Source organism: Lissotriton helveticus, chromosome 1_1 (genome assembly GCF_964261635.1).
Source record: "Lissotriton helveticus chromosome 1_1, aLisHel1.1, whole genome shotgun sequence".
In the NCBI taxonomy this organism is placed as follows: Eukaryota; Metazoa; Chordata; class Amphibia; order Caudata; family Salamandridae; genus Lissotriton; species Lissotriton helveticus.
The window spans coordinates 1,999,411,408-1,999,438,624 of record NC_136057.1 but is presented as its reverse complement, the minus strand read 5'-3'; the positions used below and the strand labels follow the sequence as shown (position 1 = coordinate 1,999,438,624).

At 45.0% G+C, this 27,217-nt stretch overlaps 1 protein-coding gene across 1 annotated transcript in view; it reads right to left on the bottom strand.

The window, feature by feature from the left end:
- Positions 1-8,701: 8,701 nt before the first annotated feature.
- The window catches only part of RTCA (RNA 3'-terminal phosphate cyclase), a 145,137-nt gene continuing 126,621 nt past the window's right edge, over positions 8,702-27,217 (bottom strand). Inside the window, exon 12 of the mRNA XM_078644535.1 lies at positions 8,702-9,673. Within this exon, the coding sequence (XP_078500661.1) occupies positions 9,575-9,673 (99 nt within the window). The 3' untranslated portion in view covers positions 8,702-9,574. The remainder of the gene's footprint in view (positions 9,674-27,217) is intronic.

Genomic DNA, 27,217 nt, shown 5'->3' with positions numbered 1-27,217 from the left:
AAGACACCGTCCTCACTGTTGTAGATGGAGCGGTCATAAGAGCCTGAGCCTTCCGAAGGAGTGATAATCGTCTCTCCTCCGAACGAGACACGCTTGCTGACAGCTTATTGATGGAGGCTCCCAAGTACTGTATGCACTGGACCGGAGTCGGGACAGACTTGGACATGTTGATGTGCAACCCCAGCTTGTTCAAGAGAATGCACACCTTCTGGAAGTGCGCGTGAGCTTCCGAGAAGGAGGAGGCCTTGATCAACCAATCGTCTAGGTACGGGTAGACAAACACCTTGTTCTTCCTCAGGTGTGCCGCTACCACTGCCATGCACTACGAGAATGTTCTGGGCGCAGACTTCAGCCCGAATGGCAGTATTGTGTACTGATAATGATTGGCGCCGACTTGGAATCGCAGGAACTTCCTGTGTTTGTGTACAATGGGCGCATGGAAGTACGCATCCTGTAGGTCTATAGCGCATAGCCAGTCTCCCTGTTGCAGCTGAGGATAAATCTGATGCAACAACAGCATGCGAAATTTCTCTCTGCGAATCCACTTGTTTGCTTGTCGCAAATCCAGAATGGGCCTGAACTCGTTCTTGTCCTTCTTGCGAACTAGAAAGAACGCGAGTACAGACCTCTTCCCCTTTGAGACAGAGGTACCTCTTCTAACACCCTTTTCCTTAACAGGGTATCGGCCTCCGCCTGGAGCTCGCGCAGCTGAAACTGCAAGCTGACCGGTGGAATTGCTGGAGGCGGGCTGGTGAACCGAAGACTGTATCCATTGCAAACAATTTTCAGCACCCACTTGTCCTGAGTAATTTTTCTCCACTCTGCCAGAAAAAATGTAACGCTTCCCCCCACAGGAGAGGGTAAACGGATGCAGGGGAAGTAACCGCTCAGGGCCTAGACCCAGCCGTGCCTTTGTTCGCCGCTGCGGACTGCTGGCCGTCTCTGCCCTTCGGGCGGTTCTGGAAGGGCCTCCGGAACTGCTGCTGCTGTTGTTGCTGCTGTCCCAAAGCCTGCCCTCGCCCTCTGCCTTGCGCCCCGAACCGTCTCTGGAACGGGCGGTAGGTCTTCTTTTCCTTGGGCTTCTCTAACCCGACAGCCGTCAGGGTCTCGGCCTCCGCTTTCATGCGGGCCATCTCGTCGTCCACATGCTTGCCAAACAGGGTTTCCCCCAAGAAAGGCAGGTTGGCCACCCGTTGTTGAGCCTCCGGCTTGGGGGATGTAAGGCGGAGCCAAGCTTGGCGCCGTTGGTTGAAACCATGGCAGTACCCATGCGCCGCCAGAAGAGACACATGAGCAGCCGCGCTGATGACTTGGTTCGACACCAACAGCCCCTCATTTAGAATCTCCTGAAAGTCCTCTTACTTCTCTCGAGGAAGGAGCTCAGCGAATTGCTGGAGGGACTCCCATAGGGCTCGATTGTATCGCCCTAGCAAAGCCGCGGCACTTGCAGCCTTCATTGCAGTAGATGCCGTCCCACAGACCTTCCTGCCTGCCGAGTCTAACCAGCGGCTCTCCTTTTCAGGAGGTACTGTAGACAACGGGGTGGTGGCATGCTGCTTCCTAGCCGCCGTCACTATGACCGAGTCCGGTGTCGGATCCATCCTGAGAAAAGCCGGGTCAGAATCCGGAGCCCGGTACTTCTTGAGGAGCCTGGAGGGAGCCGCCTTCATCACCGCCGGAGTGAGAAACAACCCCTTGGCGGGCTCTACCAATCCTGGTACTAGAGGCAGCAACGGCCGAGACAGGTGCTTTTTATGTAGCGTCTCGAAAATCACGGACGTCGTGGGCGTGGGCACCGTCACCGTGATGCCCAACTTGGCCGCACCCCTCAGCAGGACATCTTGGAATGAGACGATGTCGTCTACTGGTGACACCCTCGTCCCAGGGGATTTCGACAAAGTCGGCGAGTAGTCCCTGGCCCCAGATGAGCCCGTGTGGGATCTTGATCTGCGCCTCCTGTGGCGTCGCCTTGATCTTGTCGACGACCGGTGACGACTCCGCGATCTCTCCCTCCGGCCAGAGCGAGAGCGCGATCTCCTCGGCTTCGGACGCTCCGCAGGTCTCAAAGGAGTAGGAGACGGCGGCCTGACCGGGAGCCTCGGCTGAGGAGTCCCCTTAGGCGGCGTCGGGTACCGTGGTAGTGAAGCCTTCCTCGGCGGAGCCGTAGGCAGTCCATGAGGAGGAAGCAGAGGCTGAGGGGGAATCGGCGGTGGAAGCGGAGGCGGAGTGGGATTCCGCGGCGGAGGTTCCTTGGGCAAGGGAGGCTGAGGGGAAGGCGACCTTGGCTTAGAAGGTGTATATACCTCGGAGTACACCGAGCCCGGTGACTCCCTCTTCTTCTTAGGCGGAGGCGATGGAGAGGCAGTGTCTCCTATTGGCGAACGTCGCCGGCGCGCCCCAGCGGACCCAGAGGGACTCCTGGCGCCAGAACTCCTTCCGCGCTTCTTTGGCGTCGAAGAACATCGTCTCGACGTCGACCGGCGCCATCGCCTCGACGTTGAGTATCGCCTGGACGGCGAACATCTTCTCCTCGACGGCGACCGCCGACCTCTCGACGTCGAACGCCTCCTTGACGTCGAACGCCGTCTCGACGGCGAACGCCTTCTGGACGCTGAACGTCTCCTTGACGTCGAATGTCTGAGAGCCCTCGACGTCCTCCTCGATGTCGAGGATCCCCTCGACACCGACCTCCTCCTCTTCGCCGACGGCAAACGGCGGTGTCGCCTCGACGGCGAGCGCCGACGCCGGGCCGAAAGCTCTCAACGTCGATGACTCGACGACGACGCCGATGACTCCGTCGACGGCGGCCTAGTCAGTCCCCTCGACGTCGAAGCCGCTTCAACCCAGAGCCCTGGGGAGACGGGGAACAGACTGCTGTCATCCCTCTCGACGCCGTCGTCGATGCTATCGACGTCGGCAGAGAAATAGGACGTTTGCTGGTCTTCCTGCCTCTGGGGAGCCCCCCAGAGACCTCAGCATGGGCAGATGGAGTATGTCCAGACCCACCTTGTGCCTTCAGTCTTCTATCTTCCAGGCCTTGGAGCCTGATCTTCATCCTTTCTCTCAGGGTACTGGTGGATAAGCTCTGGCAAATGCCACACTCCTCAGGGACATGAGATGAGGGAAGGCAGACGATGCACACCTCATGTGGGTCCGACTTGGCCTTCTTCCTCGGACACTCTGGGCATTTGTCAAACAAAGCAGGCATTGTGACAAATAAAAGAGTGCACAAGACACACACAAGGAAGAAAACACCAAAGTACTTCAAATGAAAGCACTCAAACACTTAAAAAAGTGAAAAAATCTATAATTAAACCCTTGAAAGGGAGAGCTCAATGCTCCAGGGTCCTGCTTGCAGGAGCCGGAAAAAAGAACTGAAAGTAAAAGGGACCTGCTGTGCATTCTGGGATACTGAGAGAGTTCTGGAAAGTTCTCTTAAAGGCACAGTATCCTGTTCTGAGCCACATAATGGCAGCCTATGGGGCTTGTCTGTACACTCCTTCCTCTCTATCATTCCAGAGGCTTTTGCTGGAAAAGGAAAGTTTTTCTTTGTGAAGAAAACTGGACAGGCTTTGCTGTTTGTGGGTTTTTGGTGGAATTTCTAGTTGAAGTACTGGACAGTGTAGCCTGTGGATATAGGCTGCATTATCTGTCTTTAAATCCTCTCTTAAGTGTCTGTACAGGTCTACATTTTTTGACGACTTAAGAGATTATTTTTGATTGCTCCGGGGTCCACGCACATGGGCGGGACTATTCACTAGATTATGACTATACACAGCGATCGCCTACTACAGAATGAAGGTTGCTAACTTGCCACTGTCCACTGTTGTTGGATATTCCTTTGTTTACATCACATACAATATTTTCTAGATTAGATCACTGCTGAATAAAGCACTTTAAATCCATCCTTAAAAAGGAATGGGCAGAAAATGGTAAAGTTCAAGTATTAGCTAAACAATCTAACTACATTAATGGTGGACAGTAAAAGTACAAAACTAATTGAGCTTAAAAAGATGAAAATTATTGGTGAAGCAGACAATTAAACCCAACTACTTTTTGTTGGACACTGAAAGTTCATGGTCTTGAAAAATAATAGATATGCATTCTCCATAGATACAGAGACAGCCTTTTATGGATCTAACATATGTACACATGCAAAAATCTTTCTTTTTACGATTCAGACTATTTTACCTATCTTTTTCTCAATTTGATGGCTCTTGGATGTGAACGGTCAAAGGGAGACCATTAGCTGCTTATGTAATCCTCAAGAGGCGCACATATTTTGTTTAAGTCCAAAGTTGCTTAATTTTAGGAGAATATATTTTGAAACACTTTTTATATCAGCAAATGTAAGAACTATTAATGCCACAATTTAATACGGTTTTGAAGTTTCTTCTAAAAAAACAGTTGTTCCCCTAATGACATTTCTTAAATTAGTTAACATTAGATTGACGACTAAAAACTGATTTTCCATTAATGGAATGGAAATACTATATTTAGATGTTTTTATGATCTATATATTTTTGGGAGTTTTATATAAGTCGAACTAGACCAGAAGGTATCACAGCGCTTTACATGAGCACCAGTTGCGTTACAGACGGACACATTCATTTTTTGTTAGGCACAGAGAGATTAAGTCATTTGTCCAGAATCACAGGATGTGGAACGTCCCTGCCAAGACTTGAACCTGGTTCCCAGTTTCGAGGTGGACCGCTCTTACTGTTAGGTCACATTCTATTATACGTGACCCATGTCTTTGTAGTATTAACATTGTTCAGTATATTCCTGTGCATGGCATTACCTCCAAAGGTGAGGATCTATTACCCAAGCCAGGAATATTTCTTCCCATTCGATTTCACCTTCTATTCTTTTATTAGGTCTTTTCATTTACTCGATCATGCGGGCACCCCAAATCCTTTTTCTTATTGTTGATTTCATTTGGTTTACATGATCTTGAAGCCTTAGAGTACCAGTTTCTTTTTGGGGTACAGATTCTATTAATTTCCCCTTTTGTCACATACATCTACCTCTTTCCAAGCCTACCACTGTGAACATCTGCAGCATAAGGCGGTGTATATCCTGGAGTTTGTCTGGTAGACATACAGCATGAGGCAACACTGATCAAAGAAGTATGTTCCAGAAGATGTTTCCACTGACAACATGACAGACTGCTGAAGTTAGCAAAGCCTGAGTTTGCCTCTAAACATTTGGAATATGAATAAGGGGCAGTGGTCGTGTGAAATATATGCTGACCCAGGGTGCCTCTTTTTTAGATCTATCCTTTGTGACACTATCTTCATCCAATAAACTAGTAGTGAGAATATGAAGATTATCTTCACAGGTGTTAATGGGACACTATGAAGAAGACCCATTATGCAAGCAATAGGTTATTCAGGAAGATGCTAAAGGATAGGATGTACAAGTTGATGTCCATTGAGACCTCAACAAAGACCTCGGTATGCGATTTGGGAGCCCCAAATAAAATCTACACTTTTCTTACTTGTAATTTCCAGGCTTCGTCCACACCACTGAGGAAAGATGCATTGTGGATATTAGGAGAACGCTGTTTGTATAAACCTGTACAGACATAAACATGACTCCATTTGACTGGACCAGAGTAGCAAAAGCACCCATGATAGGGAAAACCTCAATATTACTACATCAACCATACATAGATTAGAGCATCAGCAGGAAGCGATCAGGGGGAAGTCTGAATAAACTTTGCAACATATTTCATCAAGGCCTGATCTCAGAACAGGCAGTACCTTTCTCTGCCTTGGAGGACTACATGCCTTGAAGGACCCTGCCTGAACTCTACCTGTTTCTTGGAGGGACTGCTCAGAGCCATATCAGCCCAGCAGAGTCACTTCTCAAAGAACAGTAAGGATGGGACAGTGTGCAATATTCTCTGTGGAACCAACTGCAATTGCTGGCTAATGTAATGTAACAATATTGATTTCATCTCATGCAGACATTTCGGTTCAATCCTAGCGGTGCAGTAGTATCAGCACATAAGATTCATCTTCCCAAATTAGGTACCATAGCCCAGGACAATAAAAAGTAATTGAAGTACACATGAACAGCTCAAAGCAAACTTGTGTTGGTATATGCCAATCAGGCGTTTGTCAGATAGGAAGTAAATAGCCAATATAAAAATAACAATTCATTGGTATCTGGTGAAAATGTACCACATTGGATACAAAGATGCAAAAACTTTAAGGTTGGCACAATGCACCAAGACCCAGGTCCGCAAAAATGCAGTTGAAGTTGTCAAGTGTTTTAGCTACTGAGGAGTCGTAAACCACACAACCAAGCTGAGGCTGTGAGTAACACCAGGCCATGAAGGAACAAACTGTGGACTCCCTCCCAGTATCCTCAATGAATCAAGCACAATGATGTTCAGTGACAAAGCAGGAGACTGGGAATTAGGAGGATGTGTTTATTGTCTGTGCTTATCTTTTTTTAGGTAGGTTGTCTGACTTTGCACGTTCTGTGGAACCGTGTTGGAGAGATTTAGCATTCTTAGATTCATTAAGTTCTGATAGTCTAAGCATTTCTGTAGCACTCTGATAAAGGTCTCAGATAAATTAATTTCTGACAGTCTAAGCATAATATCCCGAAGCCAGCAGTGCAACACCTTTATTGGTTAACGAGAGGGCTAAGCACGATCTCCTGAGAAGCCTTATGTAAATCAGAGAGGACCAATCATGCCAATCTGAAATACAAGAACTACAGTTGTATCATGAAACATCCATATGTTTTTCACATTTTCAACAGTTGAAGTGGTTTCCAGGGACAGATCAGGCTCACTTAATTCCCCTGCCTTTTACTTTTAATCTATCCCAAATGCTTCAGATTTCGAGGCATGGAACTGTTTCTATTTTATTTAGGGTTGCCATTTACCTAGCTGGTTTCTATTCTTTACTATGTAGACATCGTAAAGGAACAAAACTAGCATTGATTCCAGTTGTTTTCTGCAAGTGACAGGGAACATTGCATTTCAAGTAGCTATAACTTCTCTTTGGAAAGGAGGCGATGCAACCATGTGCCAATTATGTCAGTTTGACCACTCTCTGTGGGTGCCACATTAGTGTAGGAAACACTAATAAAGGCACTTGTGGGTTCAGCCGAGTTCCCTCCATCTAGAATTTAAAAAAGTTTCTCTTTTGTACTACCAAGTTAGTTTCAGTGCCTGCCTTGCAACATGATGTACTGCCACGTGTATATTCCTCACAGGTTTAGTCGCAGAGGAATCAACAAGATTTGATGTCTGTCCAGATGAGGCAGCAGCTCTGGTCTGAAGGCAGCTGTGAATTTGGAGTACAACTAGTGAAGTGGGTGCCCATGGCTTTCTTTCAATGGGTAACATCTGTGTATTGATCAATTTATGAAAAAGCATATATTCATTATTAGTCATATTATCCGGGGTAAAGTGCTTGACCATTTCCTGACTACAGCAAACATGCCAGTCCATGCTTTATGTACCATAATTTCATAAAAATAAAGAATGCTATAGTTAAGAAATACAAGCAATACCAAATGAAACATTATTTTGTTTTTTACTATTTGTATTAAGTTATCAAAAAAAAAAACATTTCAGAGATAACCATCATTACTAACATATGGTATCAAATCCAACTTCAGTCATTTTCCTTACAAATACATTGTTAATAACCCTTATGCTTGCCCTAATTCGAATTCTGACTCCAAACCAAACCCTATTTTACCCTAATTTCAACCATACCCCTTTCAATTAATGACATTTTAACATTGTAAAATGATTTAAAACCTGTGCTATTTCAATTGTCACTGTTTGTCACCATTATCAATTTTTCATTATATCTTTTTAGATTTATTACAGTATTCTTTTAGTATTGTTTCTTTATTTTCTTTTTATGAATCATGTACTTGCATTCCTCTTGTGCCTGTTAGACGTGGATCATTGTTCATGGATTGCCGCAGATTGTCCTCTGCTGTTTACTAGTCTGTAAACTGTGCCCAGACCTAGGATTATTTTTCGATAATAGTATTGTTGGCAAATATCTATAATTCTATTCGTGCGGTGAACTATAGCTTGCTGTTTAATTGGCTTCAACTGTTCTGTTTAGTGACAAATCATTTTGCTTCAATGATGCCTGACAGATCAACTCAATGAGGCACATTATACAGTCCACACCACTTCATGGAAAACAGATACTCAAGGTAGAAACCCGGATTACACATGGTAGAGGGCAAAGCTAGCAGTGTGAGTAACAAGTATTTAGCTGCACACTTTTTCATCTTCTCTTAGTTAAAAATAAGTTTAATTCCTGGCCCAAGATTGCAGCACTTCTCATCAACTGGCAAAATTACAGATCTAAGAAATACAAAAGAACATAAAAAATGGCCCCCAATAATAGATCTTTAGATCTACCCACAAAATATGTTAGAGACATTTTTTAGACTAACTAGGCTATCAAATCCGATTCTTTTTCAGAGCTTTTAGTGAAAATATAATACAAATTTATAATTTCATAATTGTTACACTTTTTATATTTTATTTAACTAAGTTTCCAATGTAGCTGGATTCTCAATAGATATTTATTAAACATGAGCATGTAAATGTAATGAAGTATATTTTAGAAGTTTTTCTTTTACCAAATATTGTAAATCCAAGTGTGTAGTACACAAACAACCAAATAAATAAAAATAAAAAAAAGAGTTCGTTTGTTTCCTTTTATTATTTCAAATATCTTTTCAGCAAAATAACTATAGTACATTTTGGGAACGACAATTAAGTATTGTGTTTCATTACGGCCAATTCAAAAACCTAAGGTACTATCTGCAATACAATTAACCTGTCTACAACATTCTTACTTCATTCAACATTTCCAGGTATACCAAAATGCTTTTGAGAGTTACACAGTTAAGTTCACTGAAACTGAAGATCCCCTCAGCCACAGAGCAGCACAATATATAAAGATTAACATTTGCAACTCTAAACTTGTGGCTAAACACATTATCAACATAGTAAATCCAGTATGAAGTGACCACCCAAGAATGAGGTTATAATTACTCAAATTAATTGCAAATTGATACGACTATCAACGAGAACTGATCAATTAAATTCAACATATTGTTATGTGAAAGAAATATTGCTAGAAGAAGGAAACCTCTGGTACTTATAACGGTCTTATTTTAAAAGATGACTGAAGGACCTGGCACAATAGCACAAAAAAAAAAAGAATCGCTGCTTTCAAATTCAAACTTAAAATGAGACAAATCACGAAGGAGATGCATGTTTATTAGATATGAAAAAGGAAAGTGAACATGACTATCTGCACTCTTATATTCAGAGTACATAAGGAAACATCTACTCTATTCAAGAATGGTTTTCTGTCAGAGTTTTATTGAGAACTGTCAGCAAGTTCATTAATATAATGGTTGAATGAAATCTTAAATACATTTATGTAAACAAAAAATTCCAAGCAGTCAGATCCCAAAGCGAATAAGTGTGTTTTGTATCCCCGGAATACTTTTATGACTTCATCTGTTGAAAAGCAGTGCAAGGAAAGAGTGAGACATAACGGAAATGCTATACATGAGGGTTAATCAAACCAATTCCTTGGCATTCTATAATGTAGTTTTCTGAATCTGGAGTTTGATCTTCCGATTTTTTCACAGTAAACGTAGCCTAAAATAGATAAAAGGATATGTTATTGAAAGCAAGGAGAGACATAAATAGAAATTTGTGATGTTAAACACGTTTTAAGAAAAACCTGGACCAGAATAAGGAATCTAATAGGTTTTACTTATGTCATGTTTTGAAGACGTAACAACTCACAGGTACAAAACAAATATTAAAAAACAGCTTGTGGGCTGCATTTGAACCTTAAAACTGAAAAACATGTGCTGAAAGCTGAAGACTGGTTCAGATGAACTAGTTATCTCCCTTCTACAATGCTCTTTCTGGTGGAAAGTTTCTCTGACAGTAGACTGCTCACCATTTAAATTTCCTCCAGGAGCAATTGCTCGGATGTACTGATAGATGACACCTTTGGTCCACAGCAACCTCACATTGTCCCAGAAAGTGACGACACTGAGTCAAATAAAGCTTTATTCCGGCGTGGTGATGTTATTGTTCCTTAACCTCTTCGATGCTCATGACAGCTCCCGGCCGTCATGAGTCACGGTGGGCGTGTACTGATGACGGCCGGGAGCCGTCATGACCACGCCCGCGATTGGAATGTTCAGCACTGCGGCGGAATTCGCGCCGCAGTGATGAGGTTAAACTCTTCCGTGCTCTTGGGTGATGATGCACACACTGGATTATGAAAGATGCAAAATTTAGCTTAGGTCTATTTAGGTCTCGCACTGCTAACGTCATGCGAGGGCCTTTTGGAATCAATACAGTTTCAAAGGGACTTTAAGCCCCGCCCATGTTTTCAATTGGCAGGCATCATGGTTTATGTTAAACGCTGGCGCATGGATGAAAATCTGGCTTTTTTTCGGTTACTGCCTTGTCCACTTTTAGGACGGCCCATCCGGACAGGATTGTATGCTTCATGGCTGCCGTGAAACAATTTCTTATCGATAGGGGGCGTTTTTATTAGCTCTAGCAGCCCTCTTATTCCCCCTTCCCTTCCCATTCTGCATTTGCAGAGCGTGTCCCACCGGGCTCCAGTTACAACTTTAGAGCTGCAAGCTCTTGCTCCAGTTACCTCATGAGCTTCCTGCAGCTCAAGAGGAGTGAGGTGAGTCTACGAATCCCCGTGCCCCCCCCCACCTTCCCTTCTGTGCCCTCCTCTTGTGCCTACTGTCCGCTCCCTACTGCGTGTGCCCCTTTATCCTGCTCTGCTCAGGTAGTTGCTTTCAGTACCCTTCCCTTCTGTTTAAACGTGTCCTGTGGTTTCACCCGTCTCTCTTGCCTATCTCTTCCTTGTTTATTTCTTTCCGCCATCCCTCAGTTTCATTTTGCTCTCATCCGCCATTTTTTCTTCATATCTTTCTCCTACACCATCCCCTCACCCCCACCCTCTTGCAGCCTTCCCTGTTCTTCTGAGCGCCCCAGCCAGGCTCCCACTGCCGCCAGGCCCCGCCCTTCCCGGCCAGGCTCCCACCTACCCCAAGGTCCAGCTCCCCACCACCAGTCACAGGGCGGTCTGTGCTGCTCGTTACCTTGTAGGGCAGCAGCGCTGCTTTTCACACACTTCTGCTAAAATAACAATTACCACTGCCACTTGGGACCACCCCTCAGTGCCATCTGCAAGGAGGCCCAGGACTGCCCGAGCGCAGATTATGAACACATTCATGCCCCACTGGCGGGCACTGTGGGACATTTACCCCGCCTTCAGCATCAGAGCTCTCCAATGTGCCCAGAAACCAAACTTCTCTTTTGACACTTTAGCGGAGTGCTCTTTTATGGCTGCAAAACTTTCTGCTGTTTTTTTGTCAAATTCACAGCAATCGTGTAACCTTTCAAGGAAAACTGTAACGATTTATAGAAAAAATAACTGCCAGAGGCAGAGAGTAAACTGTTGATGTAAGACAGACGTGAATTCAATGCACTATATTATCAGTAAAATGTACAAACTCAGCTTTATTAATACCCACCCAGAGGCTCACACAGAGACAGCTACAGAACAGGGGATCCATCTCATAGTACACACTATTAAAAAGTATCTTGGTGCGTGAAAAGTAAACAACAGAAAAACAACATCATGGAACAAGCAATGTCATAGCCAATAGGTCTCGACTTTGGGACCTTATAAGTGTTGCACCAAGGATATTGTGCTGGATAACTAAACACTTATAAGGTCCTAAAGGCGAGACCTATTGGCTATGCCAATCCTTGTTTTAGCTGTGAATGTCGATTTCACAGAAAGAGGAGGAGGGACAGCGCTGATGAATCAGCAGTTACATAAAGGATCCGGCAGAAGTAGTGGCATACAGTGTTTACGCTTTTCTCTTGGTAGGAGGAAGCCCGAATTTGCCGACGCCCCCGGGAGCAGTACCACAGCCCCAGAGAATCACGACGCCAACACGAAGCGCCAGGGGGTGCATTTATTCCCTGCAAGGCTACCGCAGTGCGGGACTCGCGCTGGCACGCCCAGGCAAAGCCCGGCCCAAGGGCAGGCTCATCCGTGCCCGGAGGAGGCTGGGCCGGGCCTACCATCTTAGTTTTCCCTTCCTGACTCTGGGATTTTCAGTGTTGCGATCCAGCCTTGTGAAGCCACCTGAAAGTAAAAACATTAATTTCCCCCAGTTATATATTCAAAGGAAAGTCATTAATCATAGGCCACGAGCCCCACTTTAGCCCACTGTCGCAATTTTGAACCAGCGTGACCTATGCGTTACACATGATGGAAATGAGTCTACCTCCAACCCATCCTTGGAGAAGATTGGTTCTCAGCCAGCAACAGGGGGGAAGAGGAAACTGGCAGAGGTGGATTACAGATTAAAGGGCCACTCACCGCGGCTTAAGAGAACTAAACAAACCCACATAAAAGACAATGCATGTAGATCTTGCACAAGAGGAGGAAGAAGTGCCGCACATGAAGGAAAAGTTCAGTAAAATAGTACAAGAGGCTCTGGCACCCATTTATCTTGTTTAGTCTGTATAGAAGAGCGACTTGCCCGAACACTGCAGGATTTAGGAAATAATTTGGCAACCAACAAACAGAATGAAAGGGCCACCCAAAGTTAGTAACACAGATCAAAGTGTATATGATGCTCTTTCTGGTGCCCCTATGGATTGGATGGCCCCTATAAGTGTAACACCTACTTCAAGTACTCTATGTAAGAGGGTCTCTTCCCAAGTGCCCCCCACCCCCTTAATAACCCTCCAGTTCAGACATCATGGGAACCTGTGCCCCATGTGAATCTCCACGGGAATAGCCGAAAGGTGGAACATGGGGTCACAAATCGATCAAGACCAGGCATGTTGTATGGAGGTAATTCTCCGCAAGGAAATACAAATGTTAATGGCCTAGTGCATGGTTCCGTAAGTGGGGGTGTAAAAAACATTAAATCTGCCCTGGACTGTACACCATATACACTGATCCTGAGGGGATTCCCCATCTTACCCCTGGTCACCAAGAAAGCTGTCCAAGCAACATTATAAATTAGCTCACTGTTGCTTTATGAAAATGCTGTCCCAGATACATCATTTTGAATACATCATCATGGCAAGGCGGGTGAGCTGGTTGGGTTACACTGGCAAATCTGTGGAAGGGGATTGTGTGGTGCTTAATTTGAGTGACGCCAGGTGTGTGCAGTTTGCCTTAAAGCATCTTAGAGACACCCCAGGCGAACTGATAAAGGCTCACCCATTGTTTTTTTTTTTATCCCATCAGGGATCTATCTTGAGACAACAGCCCCCACGGTTAGGCTTGAACATATAGTTCTCTTTACAGCCCTCTCCTTTTACTCACCCAAACCGCTTTGATGCTCTTTCAGGACTTACTGTAATCGCCTGACTGTTCAAACAATCTGGACAGCCAGTCAAGAAGAGAAGAATGGGCTTGCAATACATCAACCTAGAGAGAGACTCATATGAAGGAGACCCTGTTAGCAAAGGGCTTGAAGATCCAGCTGGCACCACTCCGTATACATCCATCATTACTAATATGAATGTCGATAACCCTGAAAAACCATCTCTCACTCTACATCAATACCTGAAGGTAATCCTTTAGGGGAGGGGCCCGGCCTAGTAGCTCTTGTCACTAGGTCTGCTATTAACAGTACACCAGTGGGTTTGGTTAATCAGGGACATACCACTCTTCCCCGTAAAATTATTTCCTGGAACACTGTAGGAATTCGCCACAAACTGACCAATGAGGTATGGTTAGAGTACACGAGGGGCTTTGACATCTTCTGTCTCCAGGAAACTTGGTATGGGGATGACATCGTGCTGGATGGTTATCGTTCTTTCACTGTCCCTATAATACCTTCTCCGGCAGGGAGGGCTAAAGGAGGGTTGGTGTTGTTAATCTCGGTAAAATATAGGTCCATAAAAGCCCTTGGCATAGGTTCTTCCAATCTGACACAGGTTAAGATACTTGTGGTGAATTAGTATTATAACATCTTTAACCAAAATTCCGGACACGTTATTGAAGCCCTACAGGCTGAAATTACAAACAATTTCCGGGAAGTGGCAGCCATTATATATCTTTTGGGTGGTGGTTTTTTGCTGCACTACTTGCGGGTTTAGTGCCCAACGAGCCTGCGGGCTGTTGAACACAGAGGGTCAGCCTCAGCCGCACTTTACCCACACACCGCATGGCGAGGCCTTAAATACCATCATCACTGAGAATGATCTAGGCCTGATTAATATCTTGGCCTGTAGTTCCTCACCCCAGTGCCCCACATATGTTAGATTTGGCAGGTTAAGTTTTTTTTGATTATACGTTTATTTCAAGGAAGTTTTTGTCGCTTATCAGCGACTTCGAGGAACAAGTCGGAAACCACGGACAATAGAGAAGAAAACACGCAGCAACAAGTTGACTCTTAAAGCCAAAGCGAGGAGCCCCTCGTTGGAGCAGGCCCTGCATGGCAGAGAGTCGGCACTAGCAGCAGCGGCTGCCTTCAGAGACCGCAATCCTCCCCAGTCCTCAGAGGACACCACCAAGCAATCATACTCAGAGAACAGTCTCGCTTTGTTTCCCTCTATCACACACCGGCTGTAACTGACCTATTTGGTTGATAGTGACCTTCCACATGGCTACCTTATCGATATAGAGATGTTTTAAAATCCATTGTGGAGATGTAGGGTATCATATATATTCTTCTACCCTTACCCCAGCTTCTCGTAACCCCTGATAAAGAATCATAGTCCGGTCAGTTACTTAGCTGCATGCAACCCTGAGTTATGCTAGGAGCAGGAAGCGAAAGCATATCGAAATTGAAACAATGTTCACACAGTTGTGTATACTGTTTGAACCAGCATAGTTTTCAGGTTGGTCCTGGTATTGGGAGTTAATATGGGTTTCTGGCTTACCCCACACTATACTTCACACATTACCCACCATATGATCCCGGGTATATTCAAGAACCGAGCATACAAGCACATGGCCATACTGGGAAAGTATACTAAAGTCACCTTGAACATCAGAGGGATGTGATCGGTACATAAATGCCACAGGATTCATAACCAATTGAATAGCCGATAGGCACAGTTTGCCCTGCACATTTTTCGTCTCAATTATTATAATCTGTATTCTCTGTTTTCGCATGATTAATACCTTTTTATTGGAATAGGTTGGTAGCTGTGTTGTGGGGGTTTTTCCAGAACACTGGCAGAATATACAGCCTTTTTTCCCTTGAGTTTCTGCAGACAGGGAAAGAGATGGGGGGATTGTGCAGCTTTTGAGCACAAGTACAGAGAGACTGCTGTGATACGAAGTGCGGAATGAACACAGAATTAGATGCTTGAAGTCTAAGTTTTATGTTTTGACTAACAGGCTTTGTAAAGTTTTCATGTGTCCTATGCATTATTTCTCTTCATGGGAGATTTTGTAATTATTAAAAATGTATCTAGCTATATGTTGAACACACCCTTACATTATATTTCACCAGCACTTTCAGAGCCCTGACTGTCTCTTATGTCTCATTTTCCATAGAAAATAAGTTTTTCTTCCTTTATGGGGTACAGTGATGATAATGTCGGTTATTTCTGCTGATCTTTGCACTGTTTATCATCCCCCGATATTAGTGAGTACAGGGACACATGTATGTGGATTTGAGGCTAGAGTCTGGATGCAAATGGAGGAACGTGTGTGATCTGAGGTGGGAAATGCAGAAGAGAGGGAACAAGCTATTTCAGTTGCTGCGGCCAGGTAAAAGATGAGAGAGTGAAGGTATTTCTAGATTTTAGTGGGCAGGATTTGTGTCTTAAAAGGGGGATTTGATTGTTTGCTTGCAGATTCATTTTTACTGTTTTTGTTTACAATAGCGACTTGGCTGTAGACATTTGGAAGTATTTGGTCTACTTTGTCTCTTTCAGTTACATATTTAACATATCATAGTGTTATGAGTGTTTTGTTGGGTGTCTCAGATGCATTAGTTGTAGCACATGTTTTGCGCCCTCTTGCTTTGATTATTGGTCCTTGTTACTGTGGGTTTTCCGTTTGCGCTCATGTCTGATTATGGTGAGACTGTGATGGGTTTGGTATCTTACTATTATTGCCTTTTGGCAGGTGAATGTCTGATGTTGGGTCTTAATGTAAGCAGTACATCGTGTTTTCCCCCCACCCTGATTGTCGGATACAATGGGTGGGGCAGCGAGCCTTGTTGTGTATGATACAGGATTTGGTATAGAAAAGTGTTGGTGAGAAGATGACTGTTAAATTGTAATTGTCCCATTATTTTGTTTCTTCAATTTTGTGACTGATTGGTGTGCAGCTCATGAAAATGTGGTCTTCCAACCTCCTGCTGTTCCTGCCATTGCTATGCTTCTGTTAATGGTTCCTTATGCTGCTCAATATTTTTCTATCACTGATTTACAATACACTCTTTGGCGGTACTATTTATTTCAATAATAGGTCTTTGTCCGGATTCACATTGACTGGTAGAAGACATAGGCTCCGCTGCGCTTCTTAGGACTAGGAAAAAAGACAGAGCATCCATTAAAATGTTTAAAAAGGGTAATTACTTGCTCATCGTTTCAGCCACACAGCAAACTTGTAGGGACAGTACAGTTAAATAGTGTTACACCTGGCATCCTTGGCGTGGTTTCCCTGAATTTTTGCCTCTACCTCCTATGTTTTTGATGCTGTGCTGGATTTAGTTTTTGCTGGCTTAGATGCTTTGGACACTTTGCCGCTGCTGATCAGTGTCACAGTGCCAGTGCTCCCTGTGTAAATTGATATTGTGCTTGGTTCTCCCTGATTGGCAGATTTGTTTTACCAGTAGATCTCTAGTGAAGTGCACGGAGTGTGCCAGAGCTGATAAATCAATTTGCCACTAGTGGGCTTGCTGTGCTGATTGTGCCACCCACATGAGTAGCCTGGAAAAGATGCCTAAGGCCTGCCACCGCAGTGCCTGCGTGCAGTTTGTACATAGGACGCCCCTATGGTAGGCCCAAGGTACCCCTCCTGGGCAGGGTGAAGTGTATGTGAAAAGTAGGACGTGTACTGGTGTAACGTCCTGATAGTGAAATACTGCCAATTTAGTTTTTATACTTTTGAAAGGATATCTTGCCCATAGGACAGAATGGGGACTGCTTTGTAACATTTTACAAGCAGTTCTTCCCATAGGGATAAGATGGAAAATTGGGGTCTGGTATCCCTGAACTCAGAATTTGATAACACATATTTTAGTAAGGATGGTTTTAAAGTCTGTGATTGAAAATAGCACTTTTAAAAATTGGCTATTATCTTGTTCAACATTTGCGTGTGCCTCTGCCTGATTGTGGATTGACTGTCTGGTTTCGGTGTGACAGAGACCGATGATGTGCATTTGATGTGGTGTCCTTTTGTAGTGTTTTCACTGTGTTACTGTGAGTGTTGGTACACATACTTTACAGATTGCCTTTGGGATAAGCCTGTCTGCTCTTACCAAGCTACCAAGGGGGTGAGCGGGGGTTATCTAACGCATGTATCCTCCTTACCCAGACTCAAAGGAAGGGTCCCAATCTGGACAAAATGTACCTACCTCTGCCAACTACAGACCCCCATTTCTAGCAAATAGTTATTGCATTTAGCTTTGAATGGCCAGGGAGTATGCTTTTCAAAGGGTAAGTATTGTTGACAGGAGGTTTCCTACTTAAGTCACCTACTGTCGAAGGGGGGGGGGTAGGATATTAGCTCCTTAGCGAAAAAACACATTAAATGAGGTGCATGGGGTGCATGAGCCTTTACCCTGATAGTTGCCCAAAAAGCTGTTTCAGGCTAACACTTGGGCAACTAACAAACTGCGCTTTCTTTGGATTCTGTGCTCGGTACATATATTGTTGCATGCCGTTTTGTGTTGGGAGTACACAAGACGGCTTGTTGCGCGCTTCCTGTCTTTGATGCTACCGCAAAGGCAGTCATGACAGTGGCTGTCTCCATAAGACAATCGATTGGACTAGTTTTAGCCACTGATCTTACAGTTATGGTACACCATGGTGTGAACATGCCCTTGAAAAACAGAGACACAGCACCTCACCAGTGCACGTCTAACTGGCTATAAATTAGCACTGTTGACCAAAAATAGCCCTGTTCGCCAAAAATGTCATGATTAAAAGAAATACCACCTTGAAGTCAGCCATGTTACTGCCCCTCCCTTCTGTCAACTGATTGAATTGGAATTGAAAAGGAGATGAAAGGATGGGTAGACTTGACTGATGGTCCCTTACCTGATCCTTAAGGGGAACTATAGGTTGATGACTCTTGCTTAAATTCCCAGGTGGCCTCACCACTATTGCTCAGGTTAACCCAACACTACATACAGTCGCAGCGACATCCCAAGTCCCTTATTAGTTAGCCTGAGTAACTGGGTTGTGAATAGTAAGTAAGTGTAGTGCCCACCGGAAAGTAACTGATGATGTGGGAAGGAATAATGTGTTTGCAGATCACACATCTAAGGAAAATTACCAAGATGAAATGAAAAGAATGTTTGTAGCAGGATCTGCTGGGTGGGTACCGGAAGTCACAATGTTTAAGTTGAAAGTAGGGCACATTTGAAGGGACGAGGAATGGTGAATAAATAGGTTAGGGAGAGAAAAAAAAGAGAGAATGCTGATGTATTTCCCATGGTTATGATGAGATATTGGCCAGCCGTGTACTGTATGGTGCGCAGGACGCAAAATACTAGGACGGGTACCTGTATGCCCCTGGTAATTTCGCACCACACATTTTTCAGATGAAGGATATAGGAATAGACAGATATAATAATTCAAAGGACGCCCTGATTGAAACAAGTATATAAAGTTTTATCCTTGCCAGTTAACCGAAAGATTGCATTCTATTCACTAATAGGTCCGGGACGCACAGCAGTCACATCAGAGAGGCCCGGACGCAATGCTCGTTATGGACCATCCACTTGAATACGATTGAGGAGGAGCTGCAGAGCAAAGAAGTGCTGGATGAGACAGGACCACCAAAAGAAAGGAAAGAAAGAGGGGCTATCCAGGAGCCCAGCCTGTTGGTCCACCTGTGCTTGAGTCCCAGCCCATTGAGCCCCAACCAGTGGGCTCACCTGCGTTTGAGCCTCTGCCCCATGGTACCCTTTAGTTTGACCCCCTTTTTCCTGACCCCTCTCTGCACGGAGTGTTGAGGTAAAATTTGGGCCCCGCAGGAGGATCAGTGCACCAAAGGGAAAGTCAGATAGTAGGGATGGACTGTATTGCTGAAGAATAGAATGCATGTACCCTGCCCATTGTACCAACAATAGTTTAGGGAAAGGGAGATTGGTGCATTGTTTGGACAGTCCACGAACAGGGCAAATGGACTGTGATTCTAATGAAAAACATACTTTGCCCTGCAATGTGGGCTCTGGATCCGAGCTAGACGGACAGCTCCACCGCCGGTGCTCAACAGCGCCTACGCCTAATGAACGATAGGGGTCCACGTGTGAGACCCAGATGGACGCTGGGAACTTTGTCCCGTTTCCTTGCTTTATCCCCATTAGCTCCATTGCATGTTCTTTCCTCTGAACACGTTTGATACTTTGGCTCATCACAGAGGGGAGCACAGGAAGACATACACTGACAATGTAATTGTTTCAATTGGGGCATATTCAATTCCTTTTCCCCTGTTCCCGATATGATATTTATTGATCTCCGCACTGCAAATGAATGTGTACATTGGGCAAATGTCTATAATGATGGTTAATATGGCAGTTTGTTTTGTATCCAGGGGGCGAAAGAGACTAAGATGGGTAGGAGCACATGTAACTTCACTTATAGCTTGCTTGACAACAAGTCTGCCTTCATAATGTTTACTTTCACATTTATGTTTTGCCTATGAGGGAATGGTTCGACAGATGTTGCTTCTCTTTTCTTTTCCCCCAATACTTGTCGCCTTGTCTATGCATCATACATTTATTAGCTACCACATGAAAGTATGTTTCTGCCCAGAGCCAAAAGGGTTGCAGACAGGAAGAATGTGTCCCTGTATATCCTGTCTCCTGACTGAGCTCAGTAGAGACACTGGTGTTGTAATAAAAACACGATTACGAGAAAGCACTAATGAGCTATGAAGTCATTAGAGAGAAGTGGACCCAACTCTCACTCTTTGCTATTGTGAGTGTTGTCTCTGTTGAAGATAGTCATATAGCTCAAGTGTCTGTATTTATTTTTGAATGCTCCTGTAATCCATAGAACAAGTATTTCCACTGTACGTGTGCCATGTACTTCAAGTTAGTTTATGAGTTTAGACAGCCTATGGTAGTTTGGCATACCATAGGCAAACAGTATGATACTGATATGGGTGGCCTCCCAGTTACAGATTTGAGGCATAATAGTTAATTATTTTTGTATTGGTTTGAAGAGGGAGGAAGGTGCCAAGCTCTGGAAAAAACACTGGGGAGGAGGAAGTCATACTTGGGGGTGGCATCCATATTCGAGAAAGAAAACAACAGCCCAGCTGTAATGGGGAAGACCTGAGTAAACCTTCTACAAAACAGGTTAGGAGGCAGTATTCTTTCTATCTAGCTTCTACAGAAAATGAATGCACATCATAAATTAGATTGCTTTACTAACATTTCCTGTCTTTGGAGGACATGAATAGAAAGTCAAATGGTGCTTTAGTCTTAAACATGAGTTGAGTGTGTTGATGTCAGGGTTTCAAATGTCTGAATGCTTTGGAGAAGTTAGAAAATATGAAATGTGAGGGATTGTTCATCTCTTTCCATTTATACATCATTGATAGGGGCTACAGTGCAAGAGGCAAAGCTGGCTAACAGATGCTCATTTTGCTTATGTCTTGTCAAATTAATCTTTTCTCATTTAATTATAGGCAAAAGTTGATACACTTTAAATACTTACATGAGTTCAAGTTCAAGTTCAGGGATTTGTATAGCGCACTGCTCACCCAGAGGGTCTCAAGGCGCTTGGGGAAGGGGATCATTATTTGTCGAATATCCAAGTTTTAAGATATTTCCTGAAGGCGATGTGATTTTGAGTAAGGCGGAGGTGAGTGGGGAGTGAGTTCCAGGTCTTGGCGGCAAGGAAGGAGAAGGATCTGCCAGCTATGGTGGATTTTCGGATGCGTGGGACTACGGCAAGGGCTTGATTGGACGATCTTAGTTGGCGGGTGGGCTTGTAGAAGGACAGGCGAGTGTTGAGGCATTCGTGACCTAGATTGTAGAGGGCCTTGTGTGCGTGGGTGAGAAGGCGGAATGTAATTCTTTTGTTGACGGGAAGCCAGTGGAGGTCTTTTAGGTGTTCGGTGATGTGATCTTGGCGAGGGATGTCCAATATGAGTCTCGCTGATGCGTTTTGGATGCGTTGGAGTTTTTTCTGTAATTTTGCTGTGATTCCGGCGTAAAGTGTGTTGCCGTAATCGAGTCGACTTGTGACCAGTGCGTGGGTGACAGTCTTTCTTGTATCCAGGGGGATCCAGCGGAAGATCTTTTTGAGAGTGCGAAGTATGTTGAAGCAAGAGGATGAGACTGCGTTGACTTGTCTGGACATCGAGAGAGAGGAGTCTAGGATGAAGCCAAGGTTACGTGCGTGGTCTGTGGGTGTGGGTGCTGTGCCCAGAGCGGAAGGCCACCAAGAGTCGTCCCAGGCAGTGGGGGAAGATCCTAGGATGAGCACCTCCGTTTTGTCTGAGTTGAGCTTTAGGCGGCTATGATTCCTCCATTCGGCTACATCTTTCATGCCTTCGTGAAGATTGGTTTTGGCGGTGTTGGGGTCTTTGGTGAGGGAAAGGATAAGCTGGGTGTCGTCGGCGTAAGATATGATGTTGAGGTTGTGTTGACGCGCGATAGAGGCGAGTGGACTCATGTAAACGTTGAAGAGGGTGGGACTGAGTGAAGATCCTTGTGGTACGCCACAGATGACTTCGGTGGCCTCAGAGTTGAAAGGGGGAAGTCGGACTCTTTGGGTTCTCCCAGCGAGGAATGAGGTGATCCAGTTCAAGGCTTTTCCTTGTATTCCAATGTTGCTGAGGCGTTGTATAAGGGTACTGTGGCAGACTGTGTCGAAAGCGGCGGAGAGGTCGAGTAGAATGAGGGCCACTGTTTCACCGTTGTCCAGTAGAGTTCGGATGTCGTCAGTAGCTGCAATTAGGGCAGTTTCGGTGCTGTGTTTGGCTCGAAATCCGGATTGGGATGGGTCTAGGGAGTTGTTGGATTCAAGGAAGGGGGCGAGCTGGCTGTTGGCGGCTTTCTCGATGACTTTGGCCGGGAATGGGAGGAGGGAGATGGGCCGGTAGTTTTTAAGTTCAGAGGGGTCTGCTGTGGGTTTCTTCAGGAGGGCGCTGAGCTCGGCGTGTTTCCAGCTTTCCGGAAAGGTGGCAGGGTTGAATGAGCAGTTGATGACATCACGGAGATGGGGAGCGATGATGGAGTCTGCTTTGTTGAAGATGTGGTGGGGGCAGGGGTCAGTTGGCGAGCCAGAGTGGATTGAGTTCATTAGGCGGATGGTTTCTTCAGTGGTGATTGTGTTCCAGGCGCTAAGGATGATAGTTGGCGGGGTTGGATCTGAGGGGGGTGGGGAGGGATGAATGCTGGGAGTGTTCTCGAAGCTGTTGTGGATGTCGGCAATTTTGTTGTAGAAGAAGGAGGATAACGCGTTGCAGAGGTCTTGGGAAGGAGTAAAGTCGTTGGATGCTGCGGTGGGGTTGGTGAATTCTTTAACGATGTTGAAGAGTTCCTTGCTGTTGTGAGAGTTGTTGTCGAGACGATCCTTGAATGCTGATTTCTTGGCGGATCGGATCAGTTGGTGGTGTATTCGGGTGGCTGCTTTAAGGGTGGCCATGTTGTCTGTGGACGGGTTTTTTCTCCATTTTTTCTCCAGGGTGCGGCATAGCTTCTTGGATTTTTTAAGGTCATCGTTGAACCAAGGAGCCTTTTTGTTGGTTGATTTGATCTGGTGTTTTTTCAAGGGTGCTAATTCGTCAGCGCTATGGGTGATCCATTGCTTGAGATTGGTGGCTGCTTGGTTTGGGTCCAATGAGAGGGTGGGAGGGTTTTGGTTGAGTGATGTGAGGAGTTGGTCGGAGGTGATTTTATTCCAGTTTCTCAGGGGAATGGGTTGTGGGCGGTTGTGGTTTAGGTTGGTTTTGTAGCTGAAGTTGACACAGCTGTGGTCCGTCCAGTGGAGGGCTGTAGTGTGATTGAAGGAGATGTGCTTGCCGGAGGTGAAGATAGGGTCGAGCGTGTGTCCGGCTGCGTGGGTGGGGCCGTCAACGAGTTGTTTGAGTCCGAGATTGGCCAGGTTGTCCAGAAGGGAGGTGGTGTTGCTGTCGTGTTTGTTTTCAAGGTGGTAGTTGAAGTCGCCTAAAAGAATGTAATTATCGGAGGCGAGGGCATGTGGGCTGACGAAGTCTGTGATGTCATTGCTGAATTGAGTGCAGGTGCCTGGGGGCCTGTAGATGAGGGTGCCTCTAAGTGTGGTCCTGGGGTCTGTGTGGATTTGAAAGTGGAGATGTTCTGCGGATGTAAGATTATCATCGGTGCTGGTCGTGACTTTGATGGTGTTCTTATGGACGATGGCGATGCCTCCTCCTGTCTGGTTGATGCGGTCTTTACGGGTAATTTTGTAGCCGCCCGGTATGGCTATGGCGATGTCGGGTGCTGATGATGTGTTCATCCATGTTTCTGTAAGGAAGGCGATGTCAGGTGAGGCAGTGTCGAGTAGGTCCCAGAGTTCCGTAGCGTGTCTGTGGACCGAGCGGGTGTTGATCAGGATGCACTTCAGGTGGTTAGCGTCGGGGCGGCGTGTGGCGGAGGAGGGTTTGGTGAGGGTCCTGAAGCAATTGAACTTGCAGGAGAGGCAGGTGAAAGGACCATGGGTACGTCCTGGGGTGGCTAAGCAGCATTGTGGTGAGCGTCCGGGGTTGAGGGCGAGGAGAGTTGCGGCATCATATGTGACTCTAGTGGGTTGGGTGCGGCGGGGAACAGGGGGTCTGGCGCTGGGCGCGGTCCAGGCGCAGACGGGCTTACCTTTGGCGCACCTTCGGCGCGCATGTGGCGCGTCCGCTGCGCGTGAACGCTGCGCGCAGAGGTATTGGTCATAAGTGGATAGTGGAGGGGGAGGGGCGAGGGATGGTCAGCTGGGAGGCGGGAGCTGGGCGGAGATCTGGGCAGGCACAGAGGGAAGGCACAGAGATCAACAACAACAAGCACAAAATGGCCTCAGCCAGAATCGAAAGCGCAAATGGGGCACCGAGGTAAATAGCGCTACTCTGATGGCAGTGGCACCGGTAAAATCAGGCAGCAATTAGATAGTCAGGCAGCACAGCAATTTAAATAATGTAAGTTACAGCGTAGATAGGCAGAACACAAGCGCTACGATAATGCAATGCTCGGCAGCCTCTCAGGCAATCTAGCGCTACTGGTAACTTGCGGTTTCGAGGCAGAGCGAGGTGAAGAGGCAATAAGCTGGTCGGGTGGTGGGCAGAGCGGGAGGAAGCGTCTGGAGCGACCGTGTCTGTGTAGAGCAGACACATGAAGAGTACTACACACCTAAACTTCTACGGAGTGTGCATCTGTGGGCATCAGAACAGTCCGGGGCTGAACAGACAGACTTCATGCTTCCTGCCTGGCTCTGGATGGGTATTTGGGCCATTTGGGAGGAGGTTGTTAGCACTGTGGAATGGATTGTGGGAGTACAAATTCAGAGGGATCCTATAGTGCTGAAGGTGGGTTTGAATGAAATACTCAAGTTTGTTGTTAGGCAATTAGCATTTCTGGTTTTCCTCTTAGCTAAAGGTTGGATAGCCAGACAGCCAAGGGGTGCCACTGGCAAAGGACTAGATACATGGCTAAACCAAGTGGCAGAAATTCCAGGATGAGTCCCTTAAGGTAGTCAACCATGCCTCACATCCAAACTATATATGAGCACCATTTGTTTTCTTTCCATTAAGCAATGATTTCTTGAGACCTATGTAGTTGAATGACTATGCCATATTTGCGTTTAGGAAGATGAGCCTCATTGACGTCATCAAGGGTGCTGCGGCTGAAGGGGGGGTTAATGCTATGGTTGAGGTTAAACCACAAATACAGCTGATTCCTGTATGTATTTCGCACATAAAACAATCAAAAGAAATTATGAATTCGAATACACATTTGCTTACCCCAAAGTGTAGGTTTTCAGAATCATGGCTATTTTGGCAAGTATTAATATGCTTTCATAAAGATTTAACTGCAGTCAAGCTGGAAAGCCCCAAAATGCTTTCAGGTAGTTGGCTCCAGAGACAATCAGAGTGTCTGTCTTACCCTTGGTGCAATGACAACAATTTAGCATTTTCGCATGTGAAAGGGCATTTAGCAGAGAAAAGGAGTTACAAATCATAGGATCCCAGTCTCATCTCACAAAAATAATGTGGATAGCCACCCTCATCTTCCTGTGCACTACTTGCGTCTTTTCTAAACAATGAAATATGCACTCTAATACGAGAATATACTGAGATGAGTCAGTATTATACAAAATATTAGGACGGTTATCAGGTTTTTCTGTCTATGTAATTTCAAACTTTTTAGTTTTAGCCTTTTTAAATGCGGTATGTGTTACCTTCACATAAAGGAGAATGAAAGAGTCAGTTTGCTTTCTTTGTTTGTTTGTTGGAGGTCTTGTTTAAAAAGTGCAATTTTTTTAAAGTCATTATAAATGCACCTGGCTCTCTATCAGTTCACTCATTTAATTTCCATTTTGCTTAATGCAACTAAGCTGTCAAACAGCTTTGCCCCTTCATCAGACAGCGCTTGAGAATGTGCTATATATCTAAATAGGGTGCTAAGGTAACATGGCTTCTAATAAAGAAATGTGTTCTCCGTGTTTTAGTCTTTTCCCTTTCTATCACTCAGAACGTCCTCCTTTAAGGTCTGTACCTCCTCCCACTTACTTTTAAATGCCCTAGTGCGCATGCACCCACACCATCAAGAATACTTACAGTTTTGGCAAGAAGGCAAGTAACAATCAGTACTTTTCTGAAACATTCTTTTTTTTACAGTAAATGAAAATAACAATTAGGATAAGCGAAACAATACCAACACCTAGTAAAGACGTAGGCTTCCAGTTTCAGAAGAGTGTGCTCGTAAGCCTGTTGCCCCCCCTCCAACCCCAGCCTCACCCCAAAGGTACTGACAGGACAAACATTCTGACTCAGGCAATTTAGTTACCTGACCGTGCCTGTTTTCTAATCTCAAGGAAACAAATGAAGGTCCATTATGAAGAGTATAGAATGGCCCAACTTTATTCCTGTTCCAAAACAGGCACACTATCTCTAGCTTTCTTAGAAATAAAAGACAATTTTCGCTTTGAGGTAGTCTTAGATCTTATCAAACCGGTGGAGGCAAGAAAGCTTTTTTTACAATTCAGGTTTGGGGTTCTTCCGCTCCGCTGTTTTACAGCGAAGTGGAGAAACCAACAAATGGTACATTGCCCTGCATGTGACTTCCCAGAAGAAACAGTGTTACGTGTTTTTTTAGTTGCCCTGGCCACTACAAAGCAAGGAAACGCTGGTTGGTCCAGATTTGTAGGAATATTGGCAGCAGGCATTGCCTTGAGGTGTTTCGGATACTGAAGTCTGACCTCAGCATCCCGATTGTTTTCTCAGTTGCCGGATTCCCGTTTTCCATGTGGTGTACTAGAAGGATTTTACTGAAATCATCCAAGGAAGTGCAGGATCTGTTATAGGGATAAATGATACTTCTATTAACTTAGTATATTTGCTGCCCATGATTAAGTTCACGGTTTCTGATTTATGGACCCGTCTCTCTTTATGAATTTCCTTTTTTAGCTAAATTTTTTATTTATTTATTGCACTATGCACTTTCCGAAATTATTATGTATTTACCGCCTAGCAATATCACCTAAAAACTATATTTTTCATAATGTATGAAGGTAGTCAATTTATATATATATATAGATGTATTGTTTTTTTTTATATAGCGTTCCAAATTGATATCTGTATGCCCTTGTGTATTTTAACATATGATTTTAGGAGTTTTACTTTTAAGGTCACACTGACCGAAATAAAGTTTTTTAATTGAAATTGAATTTAGTTATTAGCATTGTCTGGCTTCCTGTTAGTATGGGTGAAATTTGGGAGTGCAGCATATCTCAAAATAAAGTGATATTTTTGCA